Source organism: Seriola dumerili, unplaced genomic scaffold (assembly GCF_002260705.1).
Source record: "Seriola dumerili isolate Sdu_G_001 unplaced genomic scaffold, Sdu_1.0 BDQW01000043.1, whole genome shotgun sequence".
In the NCBI taxonomy this organism is placed as follows: domain Eukaryota; kingdom Metazoa; phylum Chordata; class Actinopteri; order Carangiformes; family Carangidae; genus Seriola; species Seriola dumerili.
In genome coordinates this window covers 430,623-450,270 of record NW_019174298.1, presented here as the reverse complement: position 1 = coordinate 450,270, position 19,648 = coordinate 430,623, and the positions used below count along the sequence as shown (strand labels likewise).

General features: G+C 39.4%; 2 protein-coding genes across 3 annotated transcripts; both read right to left on the bottom strand.

Moving 5' to 3' along the window:
• Nucleotides 1-898: 898 nt before the first annotated feature.
• Nucleotides 899-6,656, bottom strand: ptges3 (prostaglandin E synthase 3). The gene is made up of 8 exons (XM_022739223.1): nucleotides 6,475-6,656; nucleotides 4,269-4,382; nucleotides 3,572-3,641; nucleotides 3,360-3,458; nucleotides 3,137-3,226; nucleotides 2,227-2,283; nucleotides 2,073-2,100; nucleotides 899-1,951 (listed from the first exon to the last, which is right to left on the bottom strand). Coding segments are annotated over exons 1-8 (480 nt in total). The 5' UTR covers nucleotides 6,477-6,656; the 3' UTR covers nucleotides 899-1,931.
• A 3,499-nt stretch (nucleotides 6,657-10,155) lies between these two features.
• naca (nascent polypeptide-associated complex alpha subunit) lies at nucleotides 10,156-18,679 on the bottom strand. Of its 2 annotated transcripts, XM_022739282.1 has the most exons (9): nucleotides 18,610-18,679; nucleotides 17,383-17,457; nucleotides 14,853-15,524; nucleotides 11,714-11,799; nucleotides 11,353-11,430; nucleotides 11,095-11,241; nucleotides 10,736-10,864; nucleotides 10,509-10,631; nucleotides 10,156-10,278 (listed from the first exon to the last, which is right to left on the bottom strand). In XM_022739282.1, exons 2-9 carry the CDS (start codon nucleotides 17,450-17,452, stop codon nucleotides 10,264-10,266), a joined length of 1,320 nt encoding a protein of 439 aa, XP_022595003.1. In that variant the 5' UTR covers nucleotides 17,453-17,457; nucleotides 18,610-18,679; the 3' UTR covers nucleotides 10,156-10,263. The 2 variants fall into 2 exon arrangements, with proteins under 2 accessions (XP_022595003.1, XP_022595004.1); XM_022739283.1 differs by lacking the exon at nucleotides 14,853-15,524.
• Nucleotides 18,680-19,648: the final 969 nt, after the last annotated feature.

Here is a 19,648-nt window from a genome sequence, read left to right as displayed (position 1 = left end):
TCAAAAGGTCCTAAGTCGATTTCTGAAATATTACAAGCATAACTGTAGTTAAAACATTTAAAAATACATTCAGTAGCCACTTTATTAGGAACACTTCTGCAACATAATAAATTCCAACTGATTTGCCCTAAAAACCTTTAATGATCCCTGTAATGTTCATTTTTTGACACTGTCATAGACTCTACTGAGCCCGCTGGCAGAGCACAGGCCCTGCGGACTACACTTGCAAAGAGACACAGCACAGCCTCAGAGACACAGAAAAAAAACACTAAAAGATGCAAAACAAATATATAGGGATGCAAATCTGTCTTGTTGCTATATTGAGAGGGATGGGGGCCATTGTCTCATAATCAATCCATGACTGGACTGCATTCTGTTCAGAGGCGTTTCTAATATTCTGCAACTGTCATGTATTTAAATAGGTGGGACAAAAAATATAAATTCTCAGTATAACGTACACCAGTGTACCACCACCACCATACATTTGTCAAAAAAAAAACAAAAAAACAAAACTATACAACCATACAAACTTTGCAAAAGTAGGATTTATGGAAGACCTGTTACACTGAATTACAGGTATGCCAGATAATGCAGCCACTGTATGTATATGTAAGTGCAGATGAAATTATTGGTTTTGGGATGTTCTGAAATAAATAAGAGCTAGACAATTATATTAACCCCAGTACAAGTTACTTATCTGTTGGCAGGTTCAAAGCCTAACTTGGTCCCACAACTCCCCAAATCATCACGTATTCTGTTCTAAATTATTCTTTTTCCAATGATGCTAGGTGGTTAAACCCCACTGATCATGACCCTTCTTCTGAAAGAAAGTCAGATGTATCTAGAGGCAAATGAATAAAACACAAGTCAAATGTCCTTTACAAAAAAAGGCATTAAATGATTCTTAAACAGTTTATTAGAAAGATGTAGACATAAAAAAAGAATTTCCACTGTAATTCAACATTACTTGTCTCCCCTTACATTTTATTGACAGTGCAAATATAATTTGGTCATTACACGTCGCCGTATCGGTCCAACACTCCCTCACCAACAAGGGAGGATCTGTTCTAGATGAACAAACGGAAAGAACCTGGAGGATAGCAACAAACCATATGATGCTGAGGCCCAACCAAGCTTCAAGCCTCTTTGTCAGCTGCAAAACATTTCACCTTGCTTCTGCCATCTAACATGAGTGTGCATGTTAGGTGGGTATGCAGGGAGGAACTGTTAAGATACTAAAATGTGGAATTCATTCAGTTTACCAAAGTAGGTGATCACTGGGAAGATGCAAATGTTTCTGCGATGATTTCAGATTATTCCAATTTTACAAACATTAAACAAGAAGTAAAGGGAAACATGTAAGCTGGAAGGTTAAGCTACAGAAACAAAGACTGGCTTCCTGGATATCTAATTCACAGCACATGGAAGGCTTTGGAGGAACCCAATCAGTAAATGCATCTAATTCTTCTGATGTACATAGCTAGTGTTCTCCTAAATCATGGGATAAACTACACTGGTTGACTAACTTAAAACCACAACATTGGGAATGGGTGGGCCTTATCATTTTAAACCACAATTCATTTGAAAACAGATTGTAAATCTCTTAACACGTATTGCTCAGCTGAGGACAACTATACAGCTTTTCCAACAAATAATGTGTGCTTAGTTGTAATATTTAACAGTAAAACAAGATACCCAAAAGGTGCAGTACAGCAAATGGAAGTGGAGATAGCTGCTCTGTACAATACCATGCATATCAACCTTCAGTGGACTGATCGGTCAAGACTTTGGAGCTGAGGCTATGGATTTAAATATGACTACTGACTCATATGTACAGTTGTTTGTCACTGCCTTCAATTTCAAGATATACATTTGTTAAGATTCCTCTTGCCCCCTGTTCTTCCATTTTCTTTCCAGAGTCTTACAGTCTTCTATTCCAAATCTGGCATTTCTGAAAGTAAAAGTAAAGCAGAGGTAACATTCAGCCTTCCATCCAAACAAGCAGCCATTACCAGAAACTGTAACCATCTACAACAGTTGTAATTTGTGTTGTTCCAAAGGCTCACACTTACTCTCATCATCACTATCTGCAGACTCATCCTAAACAGAAAAAAGGTACAAGATTAGGTTGTAAAATGTTACACATCATCATCTGACTAGAGTTTACCACAAGAAGTAGTAGCTTTTTTATTTGTGAATATAAAAGGTGGAAAAAAAGATACTTACATCATCTGCACCATCTAGATCGGGTAGGTCATCCTCACCTCCCATGTTGTTCATCATCTGTAATATTACACCAGGATTGTTAAAGCTATGTCAATTCCTTTTCTTAAATGGAAAACGTTCAACTTTTACATCTCTCTTGGTTTAAATCCATAATCTCATTTGTCAAGTTGGCACACAAAACGATACAAGTATACGCGGAATGCGGAAAGACGTGTTTGCATTTGAGAATCAGACTATGGTGAACAATTCCTCCTCTTTGCAGAACTGTGTAGTTGAATTTTCCTACATCAGCTAACAACTAGCCAACACTAGAGTATTTAAACTTACTTTTTGTCTCACTACCAATTATAGCACGTACAGTGAGGTCCAAAAGTCCCAACTTCTTCCCCCTTCAAATATCAAGTACCAGTTCAATACCAGGTACCATTATTTTTTACTCTTTTTCAAAATAATTATTTCAGGTGCATCTTATACAGGCATGTCACTAAGGCACCCCTTTCTTCTTAAAATCTGTACCTCACTCGTACACAGATTAGGACTATTTTATGCCAAGTGTGCAATAATCAGTTGTTATATTGAAAAATATAAATGAATACATAATTTCTGACTGGTATCATCAGATTATATTAAATGAAAAATGAAAAAGTATGCATATTTTACCATCTATTATTAAAAACATCATTAGTCCATAACATTTTATTCTACCCACATTCACACAAGCTGTTCTGACATTTTGGGCCTTGGTCAAATGCCAGTTTTTGGGGTGGGCCTGTCTGTAATGTTGACTGACCGTATTAAAGCTGATACAACAATTTACAAAAAGCTTTTAATTATGTTTAAAAAAAAAAAAAAAAAAGATCCCTTCAAAGTAATTATGAATTATTTAATCTCTACTAATCATAGTGCTTACATCTGAGAATTGATCGAAGTTGCCCATCTCTTCATCCGAGTCGTCCTCCCAGTCTTTCCAGTTGTTGAAGTCGACACTGAGCCAACTCAGCTGTGAAAACACAAAATCAATGCCACTCATTATGGGGATTTGATGAAATTAATCCAATTACTGTAATGTTATGCATCAATTAACTGCATGATTCTTTATACTTAAGGACTGTGTTTGTCTGTGTATAACTGACCTTAGCCTTCTCTTTTGTTAGCCTCGGCCACGCCTTCCCTGGCTGCGCTTTTCGTAAATAGCACAACACTGAACGATCTGTGCGTTTGTGTTTGGATTCCTGCAATGAGGCAGAAAGAAAACAGAGCAGTGAGTAATCAATTTTCAGGCTACAACTGTACAATCCCATCTGCAGTATCTGCAATTTTAGTCAAAGCAATGATTCAGACTTACATTTTCATCAATAGCTTCAAAAAGGTCTATTTCATTCTCATGTTTGACATTGTCAGTTCCTCCAAGACAACTGTGGAGAAAACAAAATTAACTTATTTTGGGGGAGAATAAAACAACAGACGTGTTAAGTGCAGACTACAAGATGTTGAAAATCTCAAACTACTGTTAGTGGAGAAATATATGGTGTATATATTACTCCACTTGGAGAAATCCACAATTGAGAAAACTGAACACTTGAGAAGTGAAATTGAAACTATAACTCCAACTGCTCGTTTGTTTTATTTCTTACTGTGTTACAGCATTTTTGCAAATTTTTCATGTATCTTATTATGTCACTCAATCCCCTTTTCATGAAGCTTGTTTCATGCTTCCTATGACATTAATAAAATAATTAATGGCTGTCTGGTGTGCTAAAAGAGGACAGTTCACAACGACGTGAGGACAGATCTCAGAACCACTGAGATAGAAGAACTGTTGTGACAGACAAGAGTGTAGACTCTGTGCCAACTTGAGGGTTTTTATCTCAGAAGTCTGAGTGGGACAGGCAAATCATGGCAAAAGTCTTGTAATCGATACTAAACGTTACTCAACAAAAAGTATACATAAAGAGTGGAACCAGCAACAATACATTTAACAAGAAATCATAATTCGATACATTTTTATTGTCTGCTTTAAGAGTGAACATAAGGAAACATACCTGAAACCACACTTTGTTTTATCAAAATTGACTTTAACATCTTTGCTGTCTGCTACACAGAACTCTATAAAAACAGAGTCCCTCCTATCGTACCACTTGGCAGTTGCTGGATGCCTGTGAAAAGACAGAAAACACCAAAATATCAACACATGTAAACAGTCTGTTACAGAACTTAAGGCTATGATGCTTTCAAGAAAAACTGAGTATCAAAATGTAATTTGCTGTGTCCATTTAAAAGTACAGCTCTGGCTACCTTTGTACAGAGCTTTAAACCATGTGGATCTGGTCCAAACCTTTCTTTCCTATTTTTTGTAAAACAGTAGAGCTCTTGCATGAAAAATACATCGGTGCTATTGACAGTTGAGCAAGTCTTCAGGCACAACAGCCTGCCTTCGGAAAAACCCCACGTATCAGGTTGCCACAAAGCATCTAGTTACACAGTGAGCTCCTGCAGCCTCTAAAGTGAAACATCTGAGCTAAACGTGACAAGTTAAATTAAATTAGATTAAGTCAGCTCAAGTTCTCCTACATTCAAGTCAATTTTATTTATATTGGGCCAAATCATAACAGAAGTTATCTCAGGGCACTTTTCATATAGAACAGGTCTAGACTGTACTCTCACAGTGTTATAATATACAATACACAGTATACATACTATGCATATGACTGTACTTTTTACAGCAGAAACGATGAGTTTATTAATCAATTAATTGACAGACAAATAAATACATTACATAAATATGTATATATTTATATAAACATAAATTAGCAACTATTTTAATTATTGATTAATCATTTGAATCCTCTTCTCTTAGCAATTTTAAGCAAAAATGCCATATGTTCCTTTCCTCCACCTTCTCATTTGTGAAGACTTGCATCTTTTGTTGGTCTAACTTGACAGAAAACTAGATCATTTTAGATTTTGGCCTGTTGCCTGGGGGCAAAGAAGCAATTGGATGACATCACCTTAGGCTAAGCAATTAACTGATTGATCAAGAAACTACTCAGCAGATAATCAATAATAATAATAATCTTTTGTTGCAAACTAATCATTTAAACATGTAGCAGCAAAAGTTCTAATCATGCTCAATTCAAATTCAAATCAACTGACTAAAACCCACACGATATCGCATTTACTATAATGCCCGAAAAAAAGAAAAGAAAAGCAAAGAAAAAACTTTGAGTCGGCCGATGTTTGTTTTAAAAAAAAAATAACTATAACAATTATTAAATTACCAAAAGTAGCTGCCAATGTATTTTCTGTTGATCTGCTAATCGATTAGCAAACTAATCGTTGCAGCGCTACCCACTAGTGTGTAAAGTTCAGTTATCAGTCTAACTTTACAGGTGCAGCTGCAAGACACGAGAGAAGAACAGGGAAGAATACAAGATCTTTTCTATCCAATTGGAAACAAAGAAAAAGTATTAAATGATGATGTGATTGTTCCTCCATTATACAGGGTTAGACTTACTGATAAGTACCTCACTGAGAAATAGACCTTCCAGTACAGTTACATGTCTGTGGTTGCAACTAATCAGTAACGACTCACTCACCCCTGATTATTGATAAGTTTGGATTTTGTTTAAGTAGATAAGATTTATTTAAAACTGCACATTTATGGATACTATTCTTCTTTTAGCAATGAACCGATGGCCTCATTAGCCAAATCCTCTTACAAATGATCGTGGACCAATATGAAGCTAGCATTAGGCAAAAATGTTTGACTAAACGTTGCTCACTCTTCACAACTTTGAGATCAAGCAGCTAACGATTGATAGTTTTACCTTTCTTGTTAACATTCCCGTTTACAATTTTTAACGGTGATATCATGACTTCTGACACAAACCTGGTGCTAATCTAATGATCAATGGACACTCTGCTAGCCAAGCTAACAACGCTGACGTTAGCCGCTACGTTAGTTAAGCCATGCGGTGCACCTGACTCAAACATCAGGCAGAAGTAGCCGTCTTTACAGCTAATGCTGGGAACTAGGACCTTCTATAATAACTGCCTAGGTAAAGAGCGTTCTTTAACCCGGTCCCCTAGGTAGCGAGTTGCCGTTATCTTACATTTCACTAAGGCTAGGCCGACCTCCCGCCTTTGCGAAAGCATGTTGTCTGACGGCTAACGGTAGCTAGCTAGTTAAGCATGTTTTACTACCACTTTCTCTCTGTTGTATCCTAACGTTAACATTCCACCACTTACATGTTTAGGCGTGAAGTGAGCCTCTTTTTCGCAGATAAAGCAGTCTTGTGAGAAAAAATGGTAATGCCTGCAAAAAGAAGGAATGCTGCCCACACACAGCCACTGCAAACGCCTCTATCCAGTGGACTGTAATACTCCGGATGTTCTTGCGTATCTCGGGATGAGAATGGCAGTTCTGACGCAGCTGGAGCGTACTAGACGTTTCTAGAGCTTTCAGCCACAGCTGCGGGTGATGTGAGGGAGGCAACCTCACATTTAATGGGATTTTCTATGGTCTCCGTACCACCCAGTATGATCACTTCAAATAATCTTATCCATGGCCGAAAATTTGATTATAATGCAACAAAAATCATATTTATTTTGATTATCTTAATTTACTTTTATTTTTTGTTTGCCTTTAAAATTCGTGCCAAATATGTGCATTTACCAAGGGCGTTACAAACAGGTAAACATCTCAAATCCATGACAATAATCAAAATGGGCATGTATATTCTAATAAGGCACCATTTATAAAGGGTGTATAAGCAATCTTTATTACTGGTTAATTAACCATTTATTAATGCTTATAGATCAGTTATTAGCCATTAGCAAGAAGAACTTTTGGGTTGCCAGGTTGTGCAAAATCCTCCTCCAGCATGACACATTTGTCTCTTGTGGATTATGACTGATCGCTAAAGCATTGATGATATATTAACCATTAATTAAAGATGATAAAGCCATTATAAATGGCGCCTTAACAGAAGGAGGAGCCAATAAATTATATATCATGTATATTTAAATAAAAAACAATACTTTTATTTGTTGAATGGTAAATGCATTGTCTTGTGTTTTCCATTTGTAAGGTTGCTACTAATGATTATTTCCATCATCGATTATCAATGATTATTTTCTGAATTGATTATTTCATCTAAAAATGTCAGGAGATAGTCAAAACTAGCCGAAGAAATAATTGTACAGAAGTAATTGTTAAAGGAATACACAAATATAAGCAGTTTATGAATCAAAAGCAGTAATCTGAGTGATTCAGTCATCAAAATATTGAGTACAAATGTTTTCTTTTTTCTTGTCTTTATTGTCTTTTTGGACATGAGATCCTATAAGTGGTAGTAAAAAAAAAATACAAATGTAATGGTTCATAAATATAATGGGAATTTCATAGCATCCGTTTGTTTATCTATGGTGATTGTGTCTCCTCCAGACTTTCTATGATACTCTGCTTGGATTAATAATCTGTTTGATCGTTTTTTTCCAATAAAACAATTCTGATTACCTTGTGAAAAATTCTTAAAATGACATTTCCTCTTCCTACCTTATTAAAATCCAATATCTATGAACATATAGGCTATTGTAAATATTATTCATTTAAAAGGCTGAACTACTGGTCACACCATGTCTCATACTTCACTGAAAATTTCATTCTAGGTTTTGGTGCACTGGAGGATTGCACTAAATTGCATTCTGAGCCAGGATCAGTTTTAAAACTAGTTTTGATGTCACAGATTCATGCTTGCACATACATGTACATGTCTAAAATTGAGATTTAAAGTGAGCACAGAGAAACGACAGTAGATGAATGTGAAAACTGTGCTTTTGGGGGTCAGGTTACTAATGCATGACTCTGCACAGTGAAGGTCAAACATCCAAGTTAAGTAACAATAAGCGGTTTATGCCTCCCATTAACTGTAGACCTTCAAATTTTTTGTCTATTTCTCTTGACAATGTCACTGCTGAAAATGAAGCTTTCCTTCCAACATTCATCTAATAGATCCAGGCTTACATACCTGTACTATCTCCAAAGAGGTCAGGTTGTGTGGGAGTGTAGCATGAAGTAGTCATAGCTGGATAAAAGCTGGGTGGGGCCATGCTGGGAGTTTGGGTAAGTGACCAAACTCCATATACAGGTGGTGAAAAGAATCGCAAAGACTCTAGTAGCCACGCTATAGCAGAGAAACAAAACATTTGACAAGAGGAAGTTTTATTAGTCTAAATAAAATCACCTCTGTGCTTCTGGCCTGTTAAAAAAAAATCTTGTCACATTTTAAATATCTGTTATACCAGGTCTGACCTCAAACTAAAAACTACAGTGTTCATCTCCACTAACTGCTACTTTATCAACTTCAATTTCTCAAAACATGAAAATTGAGGTGTCACAAGCAGGTCACAGTTTGCTTCCAGCAGCCAGTTAGGACTGGCATTCATACCTCTGGTTCCACAGCTACCTAATACACAGAACATTTGGAAAGTGTTCAGACCCCTTAAATTTTTCACATTTTGTTATGTTGGAGCCTTATGCTAAAATAAAAAAAACAAAAAAACAATGACCCATAGTGACAAAGCAAAAACAGAATCTTAGAATTTTTTGCAAATTTATTAAAAAGGGAAAAATGAAATATCTCATTGACATAAGTATTCAGACCTTTTGCTGACACTTGAAATCTACCTCAGGTTGCTCCCATTTCTCTGCCTACTTTGAAATGTTTTTACACTTAGATCTGAGTTCACCTGTGGTAAATTCAGCTGATTGGACAAGATTTAGACAGGCACACACCTGTCTTCATAAGGTCTGACAGCTGACGATGCCTATCAAAGCAAAAACTAAGCCATGAGGAGGAAGGAACTGCCTGCACAGTGGCCTCCATGATTCTTAGATAGAAGAAGTTCAGAACAACCAGGGCTCCTCCTAGAGCTGGCTGCTAGGCTTAACTGATCCTTCAGGGGAAAAGGGCCTTTGTAAGAGAAGTGACCAAGAACCCAATGGTAATCTGGTTGAGCTCCAGAGATCCTGTGTGGAGATGAGAGAAACTTCCAGAAGGACAACCATCACTGCAGCACTCCCCTGGAGGCTTTCTGGCAGAGTGGCCAGATGGAAACCTCTCCTCAGCGAGAAACATACGAGTTTGCAAATACACACCCAAAGGACTTGCAGCTCACATTACTGAACAAGATTCTCTGGTCAGATGAAACCAAGATTGAACTGTTTGGCCTCAAGTCTCAATATGTCTGGAAGAAACCAGACATGACACTTACAATTAGCTGATCTTATTTGATTTTAGAAGCTGCAAAATAACAAAATGTGAAAAAGTGGCTTAAGAAATGTCCATTCACCTCAGCTAGGCAAAGTGTTAATGATCAAGTTTAGCTCAAAGTGGGGTGCCTTGATTGTCGAATGTGTGGAGCTTTTGTATGTCATAACCCTCCTTATCCCCATGTTTCCTCTCTACACCAACTATCAAATAAAGTCAATCCCAAAAAGTTTAGCTGAAAATAACAAGCAGATGAACTAACTGAATTACCAGCCCCATCACCCACATAAGTTCAAGTACATGTATTTTGACACAAACAACAGGGTACCAGTGGCTTGGTGGTTTGTCACATTTATCAGGAGGCTTAAAGGCTTGAATCTCAGCATTGAATACTGAATACTGGGACTCTGTGTGTCGAGTATGGTGTTGTGTCCTCTACAACATAAGGCTGTAACTGGTTCAACTTCCTATGACCTCTAAAAAGGAATATAAAGGGTAAAGAAAATGGAAGGAAGATTCCCGATAAAAATCCATATTTCCATTAGTCCTGTTTAAGGACACCTGCCCCATCCCTGCCTTAACCACACTAATAATCAATCCACAATTAACCCCCCCCCCACACACACACACACTTCCCAATGAACAGCAAACACCAAAATTTCATTTCATCAAGCCACAACTTTATTTCCATCTTGGGTATAAATTGTATAAACGAGTTTAGATTAAATCAGCAACCTTTCTTCAACTCTTTGTTGACAGGGTCCCATTACATTGTCAACTCCTGCAAAGGGAACAAAAAAGATTTGTTAGCGTACGTTTTAAGAATAATTTTTTCAGTTCAGAGAGTTTCTCTCTTCTCAGGACAGAAATGTTGGCTTCAGTAAACTCAGAAGAACGAAAGTCACTGTATTATTCATCACTGAAGAGTTATCCACATACAAATACAAATGGCTTATTGAGAATGACTCCAAACAATTTTCCTAACATTAGAAAAGGTTTTCATAGTCTTACCATAATAGCATTGACAATGTCGTTGTTGTTGTTTTTCAGGGCGCGTACAGCCTTCGCCCGCGACACGTTGGCTTGTGACATGACGAGTTCAATGTCCTTGACCTCAACTCCGGTCTCATCAACCTATAAAAATAATGTGGGCAGAAATTTGTAACACCTCATCTCATGAACCAAGAATACATATTAATTAGCATAGACTTGACTTGAATAGAAGCGTATTATCTTACCTCCTCTTCTTCGCTCTCTTCCTGTACTGTTGGCGTCTGTGTGTTTTCCTGGATGTTTGATACAGCTTCTCCCTGTACCTTGAATTTTTCTGCAGCAGCCAGCTGGGCTTGCTGGGAAAGATCTTCAATCTGGAGTGCACGAGAGATGGCAAAATGAGACATGAATACAACATTTGGCAGTAACATTTTAGCCGTGGACATTCTCTAACATTTTGACCAAATCTCTCAATGAGTCTATTCTGCTGCCTTAAAAAATGCTAAGAATAGACAAGCTGGTAGGAGCAATGTTATTACTTATTACTCAACACCTTAAGATGGCACCAAGACTAATGTGGCTTGTATTGTTACTGGCTACATACCTTAGCTTCACCGAAGACGATGTATGTGTCTGATGCAGGGCTCTTGTAGACATCTGGCTTGGTGATGACAAACAAGATGTTCTTTGACTTGCGAATCGTGACCCTGGTGACCCCTGTTACCTGCCTGAGACCAAGCTTTGACATTGCCTGCAAGAAATTAAAATCATTTTACAAATGTGGACAAATTTTGACCATTACAAAGAAAAGCACCATTCAAATTAAAAACACCCATTGTAATGGTAAAGTTAAGCTTGTTACCTTCCGCGCCTTCTTTTCACTGCGGCTCTGTTTGGCTTTGCTGACAGGCTCCTCATCTATCTCAGCGGCTGCTGCAAGCTATAAAAGATTCATACACATTCAATGTCAATAAGTACATATAGACTCGATACAAATTGTGAAGGTACGTCACTAGTTTTAAGTTTCTCTTCTCAGGACAGAAAGGCTGGCTTCAGTACACTCAGAAGAACGAAAGTCACTGTGCAAATCATCACAGAAGAGTTACAGACCAACAACATCTGCTGAAAACATTTGACATAGCCAGTAGATGTTGTAATGGTCCTGTTTGTTTGGGCTCTAATCAACAGTGAACACAATATTCAAGAACAGACTGTACACTCACCTGAGCTTGCTGTGTCTGTGTCTGTGCAGAGTCCTGTTCCTCCAGGTCAGGAACTGAGTCATCGCTGTCCGACTCAGTGCCGGAGCCTACAAAAACCACCAACAGAAACCAAAATTATTCACAACATGGCACCTTTCACACAGGTGTACCCCTGAAAGTTATTTTGTAAATACGATGCATCATTCCTAGAGAATAAAAATAGTTGTATCCATGTATATTTGTATTGCTTAAACTTAATGCTACACAATCACAATAATTAGAGCTTTTTAACCTCAAATCCAAACTACTATGTGCTCTGTGTGTTGAGAACATGATTCCCCTTCAATCTAATACCCTATTTACCAAAGCGACAAGACATTTTTACTATATAAAGGCTGATGGACATCATATGATCACACAAGTATATGTATCAGTATATAACCACAGAACAGACTTTTTTCCAAAACCAGATGCATCCATGTCAACAATAGGTAGAATCTTGAAACAAATGTTATTTATACTGCATAACCTTGGAGAATGGCATATCTAAGCATCTGAGCAGTTCCCAGATTGCAGTGACAGTTGGAAAAACAGATGGCACAAAAGAGGAGAGAAAGAAGAAAATACCCTTGTCGTTCTTGATCACAGGTTCCACTTTGGCTGGTGTTTTAGCAGGTGTGTGGGCAGGTTTGGGTGATGAGACAGGTTCAGAAGGAGCTGTACCGATTACCTCAACCTCAGGTTTAACAGGGGCAGGTTTTGCAACTGCCTCAGCAAATGTGAGTTTACGGGGAACTTGGGCAGGAACTGCAGGCTCAACTGGAACGGGTTTCAAGGGAGCAGTTGAAGGTTCAGCTAGTGGTTTGGCAGGCTTGGCAACCTCAGCAGGTGCGGCCTGAACCTCAACCAATTTGGCCTCAGTAACTTCCTTGGCACCCTTCACAGGAGCTGGCTTGGAAACCTCAGCAGCAACTGGTTTAGGTTCTGCAGCTGGCTTGACAACCTCAACAGGGGCAGATTTGATATCTGGTTTTACAGTCTTAGAAGCAGCAGCTTTAGTTTCTTCAACTTGTTTAGGAGCCTTGTCAGGGGCAGTTTGAGCCTCAACAGGTGGTTTAGCAGCCTTAACAGGAGCTGGTTTGGCTTCAACAGCTGGCTTAGCCTCAACGGGAGTTGGTTTGGCCTCAACAGCTGGCTTAGCAGCCTTAACAGGAGCTGGTTTGGCCTCAACAGCTGGCTTAGCAACCTCTGCGGGAGCTGGTTTGGCCTCAACAGCTGGCTTAGCAGCCTCAACTTGAGCAGGTTTGACCTGAGCAGGTGGTTTAGCAGCCTTAATGGGAGCTGCTTTGGCCTCAACAACTGGCTTAGCAGCCTTAACAGGAGCTGCTTTGGCCTCAACAGCGGGCTTAGCAGCCTTAACGGGAGCTGCTTTGGCCTCAACAGCGGGCTTAGCAGCCTTAACAGGAGCTGCTTTGGCCTCAACAGCGGGCTTAGCAGCCTTAACAGGAGCTGCTTTGGCCTCAACGGCTGGCTTAGCAGCTTCAACTGGAGTAGGTTTAGCCTCAACAGCTGGTTTAGCAGCCTTAACAGGAGCTGGTTTGGTCTCAACAGGAGCTTGTTTAACAGCTGGCTTGGCAGCCTCCTGTTTGGCCTTTGCAAGTGGCTTGGCAGCCTCAACAGGAGCAGGTTTGGCCTCAACAGCTGGCTTAACAGCCTCAACGGCACCCTCTTTAACAGGGGGTACAAATACAGGCATTTTAATTGGCTTCTCAGGTGGGATCAGTGGAGGAAGATCATCATCTGCCACTTTTGATGAAGCTACCTTAACTTCAAATGACTTGGGAGGGCTAGAAGCAAGAGTATCTGAAAATGAAACTGGTGCTGCTACAGCAGGCTTTGAGGTAACTTTGAAAGCAGCTGGTGCTGCTACAGGCTTTGTAGCCGCTGGTGAGGGTTTCTTTGTCTCTGCTGGAGCAGGTTTAGCTTCAACTACAGTTTGCTTGGGGCTCGCCTGTATTGATTTTTCATTGGCGGCAGTGACCTTGCACCCCTCAGGGGCAGGAGCAGGCACAAATGCCTCTCCTTTCTTAGCTTTTCCTTGTTTGCCAGCCTTGACAACTTTTGGGTTGGAACGGTTAGCCTGATTAGCAGAAGAGCTAGCAGGTGAAGAGGCTAGGGGAGATGTCACAGGTGACAAGGGGGTAGAGGGAGTAGATTTTGGTGAGGTAGGAGAAGAGGAAGAAGCAGACATAGAGGATCGTTTTCTTCTGCCAGGGACAGCCTTTGGGGCAGAAGAACCCTGCGCACTCTTGGCACCTTTGCCTTTAGGTTTGGCAGGGCCAGAAGCTGCCTGAGGTTGCTGGGAGGAAGCTGGGGCAGAAGGTGTAGCAGAATAGAGAAAGACTCTTTAAAATTTTTGACGGAAATGTTTAAGTCTTACTCATGCGGGTTAAATGGTCTCAAACCAAGACGCAACCATCTTTCTTAGGGTTAGGAAAAGGACCTGCCTAACTTGACTGATGCAAACTGCCACTCAAAATGCAGAGTACATACTACCAACTTCCACACAGAAAACCATTCTATATTTAGTCAGGATGCACTTAGGATGAAAAGAAAAATGCATATTACACCACTGCATCTCATAATGAAATGTAACACAAAGGGCTGTTGCTACATAGACATGGCACCACTGACCCAGTGTTTCAAGGAAAAAACTTAAATGAACTGTTCAACCCTATTTTGCTTTTTTAAAAACTATTACTACTAAATGTATTTCATCTAAAATAACTTTAGTCAAACAAATCCATTCCTAGTGAAATAATAATTCACTGTCCCTTTTAATAATGATCAAAAATTTTAATTGGTGGTAGGGCGATTGTATGAGAACAGGTTATAGAAAGAATAATTACCCTTTTTAAGAAGATTACAGTGCTACAGATGTAGACAAAAACAATATCAAACTCCAAACCAGTCATGGCCTACCCTGAAAAAAATATAACTGAGGCAGCACTAGGACTATATGTTGAGTTGAAAACAACATGAACTTTTACCAATCATGTTACCACTTGTGAAAAATATGCCCAACCCGACCAAAAAGTTGCATTCAAGAGATGGGTGCAAAAAGCGGAGGGGTGGGGGAGTAGACCCTGCTAAAACGAACCTGACAGGTGGCGAGTGGAAATGGATGGGCCTTCACATTTGGAGGTCCCCTTTGATTGAATGCCCTTGGAGAGAAGTATAACAGGTTCCTTCTTGTCAAGATTTTTGTTTTGAGTTGCCATGTCGATGTTCACATCACCAGGCAATACGTCTTGAGGTGCATCCAGGCAAAGGTTCCTCGGACCCTCTTCTGCCATCTCCCTATCGTCACTATTTGCACTGACGTCTTCAGGAGCAGATGGTTTTGGATCATCAGGAATTTTCCCGGCCACTGTTCCCAGCTCTTCTCCAGAGGCCTTCTCTTCTACAGAAGTCTGCTTAACCTCTTTGCTGGCCACTTCTTCAGCAGAAACGACTGACTCCTGACTTTGTACCTCTTTAGTTGGAGGCTCAGCAGTAGGCATGGACTCTTCAGGAACTGGCGAACCAGACGAAGCCCCTGGTGGGTCAGCAGGTGCCCCTTGCTGTGAAACAGATGTTTCTTCTAACCCAGCTGCAGCAACACCATTTTGTTGATCGCCACTAGTCTGAATGCTTGCTTCTTCTGGGGAGCTCATCTCTTGAGCAGGAACAGAGGTTTCTGGAGGATTCTCCAGTGGGGTTGCCTTGTTCACTGTAGGAACAGCCATCTCAGGGGGAGAATTCATTACTCCTGTAGCTGATGAAGGAAGAGCTACGGGAGTAACAGGGGGAAGGGGGGATGTTTGAGGAGCTCCAATTGCAAAATTTAAGAGCTTCATGGATACACTGAAGTGAAAAAGAAATTGTGTTCCACACGTGAACAAAACGATGAGTTTGTGAGAAAGTTCAGCAACGTGGAACTGGCTCGACATACCAGTGTAAAAAAATAAATAAAAGGGGTGTTGGGTGCACTTAAAGAACAAAAAGTGCCCATGTTCCAAACTCCATGCAGTGTCCAAGACCTTCTTTAGTCCAAAACAGCAGCCTGTGCATGTAAATAACCTATGAATCCATTTACTCCATTTAACCAATACCACACTAGACTGCACTCATGAACTCTGTATACATTATTGCACTGCTTCTTGGCACGGTCTATAGAGTAATTATGCAAGAGTCATTGTATTAATAGTTAAACATCCAAAATAACTTTGCAATCTATTTCAATTGCCTTTTATTCCTAGATAAAAGCATTGTGGGCAACCACAATAGAGTGCTGGTTGACAAGCTGACACAAACGCATTCGCAGTATCCTTCCTAACTCAACTACATATCCAGTTTGATTTAAGCTAAACCAGTGACACTCCATTTTAGGTCACAAGCCCAACTGAAATAAACAAGGGTGTTAAGTTATTTCTCTTCATCCTTGTACTGTACATTTAAGTATTACAGCGTAGTCAAAATTCCCTTTGCGAGTTGAAACAAGTTCAAAGTTAAGGACTACTGGTGACTTCATTTAATGGTCTCCTCTATGGTGCACACACTCAAAAGTAAAGTTTGGAAACAAATTCAAAACAAATGTGTTTGATGGCAGCTTTTCACCGTGTATGTACAGTGTACTATATGTCACTGAATCCTCTTGGTATTTTTACATTTGGTTGTAATGGAAGAGCAACTGCTGAGTGACAGGCTAACCTGTTTCTCTAGTGCCTGCTACAACTGATCAGTTGATACAGAAGTCTATGCCCCACCCCTGAGCAAGCGCCTCCACCCACTTACCAACCATTTCTACAGGAAAATACTGAGGTGCATGTGTGAACAGTGATGCTCAAGAATTCATTAAAAATACATGGGATTGGATTTACCTGGTGTCCATGATAGTTGAAGACTGGATGTGACTGAGTTCAGAAAAATGTACACTTTTTTAACCAGATGCAAGATTTAACCTTACTTTTGGTCAAGAACACCATGTACAATATGCAAACTGGTGACTTTTGAAAGATGTCTACTGATATTAAACTATGTTTGTGTCAGCATAACACTTCAGAAAATTACATACAAGTATTGACCACATGTATTGCACTATAAACATAAGTTGTGTTTAACAGTTAAAAGAGGATATAAGCAAAGTTGTTACCAACAAGACCAGAATGATCTATTTTATACCATCAGCAACAAGGCTACTTCCAAGTCGGTTTTTTTTAATTTATAGTGCACAGGGAAAACCACACTGAACACCATGCATTGTGTGATAAATCCAGTTGCCAGTGCAAGTCACCACACTCCATCGTGAGTTTGTGTAAATAAAAAGAGGGGTCCTGGATTACTCTTTTCAAGGCAAGCCAAGCAATATCAACACTGCAAATTCCTCAGTGATCAAACTACTGTTACAAATGTCTCAACACATGGCTGGTGAGAGTCAAAATAACTGTCACCTGTTATGTCCACTCAGTGTCCAGCCAGCTGAGTCAACTCCTAAACCAAATAATGTTCCAATCATCCAATATTGATCCTTTGCTCAACAAATAACCTTCCATAGATGATTACTTGTTGACCAATTCACAAGTTCTGAGAGTTCAAGGACCCCTTTCTCGTACTGCATGCATGTTCATGTCAAGATAAAATATACAAACCAGTCTCCACTTGAGGCTGCTGCATCTCCTGCTCGGTGACTGGGACCGTTTCTGTGGCTTCACCAGGCATGGTTGCTTGTGAGAAAAAATGAAGGAGAAGACAGTTCATTAGCACAAGTTAAGTTTTAATAACTTCTAGTGTTCACGGTCTTTCGTTGTTGGGCCCCTATTGGCCCCCACTTTATATGGCAGTTTTATTATTACCCCTGTCAGCCAGAAATCAACTTAAGGGTGTTGAATCATTGAATAGTTGATTGACATACAATTGGCAACAAGTTTGATCATTGATTTTCATTTATAAGCAAAAACAATGTGATCTCATTGATGGACTTTGGGAAATAGTGGTTGCAACCTTACATAACGATTTATGAAAGCAGAAAAATGTTGTTTCACTGCATTTTCTCCATCCTGAACACAATAGACCAGGTCTAACCCCATTAGAGACTACACTTGTCAAACCTAGACATGATTAAGAGAATAGACTACAGTAACTGTTTAAGAAATACAGTTTTAGATTTGAGAAACGTTTAATAACACAAATACGATTTGTTACAACACAAATAGACCACAAGACCAAGTGTAGATCAAAATCCACCATGCTTAAACTTGTCAAATGCAGACCACATTAACCCAGAGGAGCTAAACACAGTTAAAAACACAGGTTCAGAAGAGTGAAATGTACGTATCAGAAGCTAACTTCAGCATCGTTGTATTTAAGTAATTTAGGACAGCTTCTTTGGCACACAACGGATCACTAACGGACTGGTTAACCAGTTCAGACCATGAGTTGGAGTTGTCATAATCGGTTGAACGGGTGACCGAGCCCATGCTTTAGCCTGTGAGCTCCGTCTGTAACGTTACTCTCCGTTAGAGCCACGGTAAGCTAACTGCTGCTGTCAGCCTCGACATTAGGAAAGCTTAACCACCACTTTCTCCTTCAATTTGACCTCTTTAAAGTGACCACCTCGATGTTACACCTATAAACCTCACATCTCTTACCGGCCCTGACAGGCTGCTAGTATAAACTGAAGTCATCATGTTCCCCCATTTTGAGCCGGTAATCGGAGGCACAACGGCGCATATATTACTGAACAGAGGGACCATAAAGGAGTAATAGCTGCATCGGCCTGTTCACTGGACATTAATTAAGCACACGAAACGCTTGGTACAGACGGGTTAATGTGAAAAAAGGCTGGATGATGTTGGATTATCAGAGGAGACACTCACCGACTTGGGATGCTATATCCAAGATGGCTGTGAGAGAGAACTTCTAACCCCGGTCTCACGGTAATATCCGCTTTAGAGCAGTATTTTCTACTTCCGGGTTATTTAAAGGCACAGTCCACATGTTACAGTTATAGCTTCGCAGAGTACACTGTCGAAGAGTTTGAACTCGGGAAATATAGGAATATTATGTTTCTCAACTGCTGTATTCATACCAGCTCAAGGGCCCCAAAGCACTAATATGAGATAGTCTTAAATTGACAATGACACAGGGTCCCTCTTTACTGGATGGAGGATAGAGGACCTGTCATAGTTGATATGTAGCTACTTCATTGGTGCAAATATCTAACATATTTATGATTAATCAACTTATGTAGATTCAAATGCTATGTAGTAAACCTCGAGCTTTAGTGGCTCCTGGCCAATTGTCCACTTTAAACATTTGTTAACCCAGCCTTGTTAGTGGTGTAAAACACACTGGAAACAACGTGAAGTTAGTTGACAAATATGACTGATAAAGTTTTAACAGCATTAGAAATAAATAATAACTTAGCCTCAATCCAATTGTAGCATTGTACCACAGATGATGTACATTGCACCACTTAAGGAGATCAATACTGTAATAATAGAAGGACTAAATTAATTCAAGTTCAAGCAGAGATTAAAAATAGATGCACTTTAAGGCAGGCAATACACATTATCGTGTCTTTTCTTTTCCACAGATGTCCATGTTGACCATTCATAATGTGATAAAACCTCAAATAATACATTCAGGATAAACACGCTACAGTGATGACTGCCACAATACAGGTGCGTTGACAACACCCACAAACTTAATAAAGTAATTTGTGATAAAGATTATAAAATGCTAAAAACAGAGGAGCTATAAAAGAGGGTCCATATCCTAAATGTTTTTTTTTCTATGAAAATTGTAGGCTGATTTTTAAAAACTCATAAGACACCTTTGCTCTAAATTGTACATGTGTTAAGTATCAGCTAAAATCTTACAAAATTCTAAATTTTAAAAATTCCCAAGTTAAAA